This window comes from Carlito syrichta, unplaced genomic scaffold, assembly GCF_000164805.1.
Source record: "Carlito syrichta isolate Samal-C Ts95f unplaced genomic scaffold, Tarsius_syrichta-2.0.1 Scaffold288166, whole genome shotgun sequence".
In the NCBI taxonomy this organism is placed as follows: Eukaryota; Metazoa; Chordata; class Mammalia; order Primates; family Tarsiidae; genus Carlito; species Carlito syrichta.
In genome coordinates, this window is record NW_007232262.1 from 1 (window position 1) to 2,097 (window position 2,097).

At 47.9% G+C, this 2,097-nt stretch overlaps 1 protein-coding gene across 1 annotated transcript in view; it reads left to right on the plus strand.

Moving 5' to 3' along the window:
* Positions 1 to 210: 210 nt before the first annotated feature.
* SLC43A3 (solute carrier family 43 member 3) overlaps positions 211 to 2,097 on the plus strand; it is a gene marked incomplete at its 5' end in the record, with an annotated part of 13,190 nt that continues 11,303 nt past the window's right edge. The window contains one exon of the mRNA XM_008053450.1: positions 211 to 368. Coding sequence (XP_008051641.1) covers positions 211 to 368 — 158 coding nt within the window. The remainder of the gene's footprint in view (positions 369 to 2,097) is intronic.

Below are 2,097 nucleotides of genomic sequence, written 5' to 3' on the forward strand. Positions count from 1 at the left end.
GCCGGGAGCAGCCACTGCACTCCAGTCTGAGTGACAGAGTGAGACTCCAATTCAAAAAAATAAACAAACAAAAAACAAAAACCAACCAACCAACCAAACAAAAATTTTGTTGTGATATACTTGTTCATCTGTCAATGAATGCTTGAGTTACATCCATGTTTTGGCTATTTTGACTAGTGTTGCCATGAATATGTGTGTCACACTGACCTTTTTCTCCTTCTGCAGCTTCTTTATGAACAACACGGTGTCAGCCTCAGGGCCTCCTTCATCTTCCTCTCTGTCTGCAGTATCTGGCATTTAGTGCGTACTTTCCTCCTGATGCCCTGGGGGCACATTCCATACCCACTGCCCCATAACTACAGCTATGGGTAAGGCGATTGTAAGGTAGCTTCTCATCTGACCCAGAGTGGGAAGCTGGGAGCGGGACGGACTGGGCAGAACAAACCTGTCACAGGAGAGGAAGACTGGTACAGGGTGTTTCAGCTCTTATTGCTGCGTGACAAATGGCCCCAAAACTCAACAGCCTAGTATGTCAAAACATTTATTCTTTTTCGCAAGTCTGTGGGTAGCTGGCTGGTTCTACTGATCGGGGCCAGATGTGGATGGGCTTGACAGGGCTTGCTCATGGCTCTGATCATCTGGGAGCTTTGCTGGGCAGGCTGTCCAGGATGGCCTCGTTCACGTGGGGCTTGGAGTAATAGGTAGGTCTGGGTTACATGGCTCTCATCTTCCAGTGGACTAGCTTTGGGAGACTGAGGTGAGAGGATTGCCTCAGCCCGCAGGTTCAATACCAGCCTGGGCACCATAGTGAGACCTACAATAAATAATTATCTGGGCGTGGTAGCATGTGCCTATAGTTCCAGCTACTTGGAAGGCTGAGGCAGAAGGATCGCTGGAGCCCAGCAGGTTGAGGGTGTGGTAGCAGGGAGCGTACCACTGCACTCCAGCCTGGGCGACAGAGTGAGACTCCCAACTCAAAAGACAACAACAAAAAAAGAAATGTGACCGTTTTTGCTGTCAGGTACCGCATGGAGTGAGAGTTGTTTGCCACTCACTTACCCTGTCAGACCTCTTGTGTTCTCTCTTTTTTCTTAGAGACAGGGTCTTAACTCAGTTGTCCAAGCTGGAGAGCAGTAGAGCAATCATAGCTCACTGTCAACTACCGGACTCATGTAATCCTCCTGCCTCAGCCTCTCAAGTAGCTGGGACGACAGGCAGGTACCACCACACTTGGTTAATTAAAAACATTTTTTTTCAGTAGGGATGTGATCTCGCTATGTTGCCCAAGCTGGACTCAAACTCCTGACCTCATGCGATCCTCCCACTTCAGCCTCCCAAAGTGCTGGGATTATAGGCAGGAGCCACTGTGCCCAGCCGCCATGTTCCCTCTGACTTCATCCTCTCAATAATCCAGTGGACTTTATTTGACACAGAATACAATAAGGCTGCAGGAACAGCAAACTGAAAAGACAAAGCAGAAAAGACACTGTTTTATCTGTTTTATAATTAAGTTACAGGAGGGCAAGTCTTTAAGTAACAAAACAGTTAAGCTGTTGATGGAAGAATCTTTTTCTGGTGCCCATACTTTTGGAATTCCCACTCACTATTGTCCAGTGGACACACTGTCATGTTTTGAGTCAACAAGACATGCAGTGGAAGTAAAAAGCATGGTTACAGACACCCCATGCAACGGTACACTCTTCTGAAATAGCAACGCCTAGTTAGTGTGACATTCTGTGCAAAGATCCATAATGTGGTTCCTGCAGATGGGTACAGTTATCAGCCACAATATCCCAGGCTCAGAGACTACTGCATTACCTTTTTTTTGAGTTGGAGTCTCTCGCTCTCACCCAGGCTGGAGGACAGTGGCACGCTCATGGCCACTGCAGTCTCGACCTGCTGGACTTAGGCGATCCTTCCAAGTAGCTGGAACTACAGGTGTGCGCCACCACGCCTGGCTAATTTTTTGATTTACTGTAGAGATGAGGTCTCACCAAGTTGCCCAGGCTGTTCTCGAACCCTTGGGCTCCCAAAGCACTGGGATTATAGGTGTGAGCCTTCACATCCGGCCTTTTTTTTTTTTTTTTTTGGAAGCCT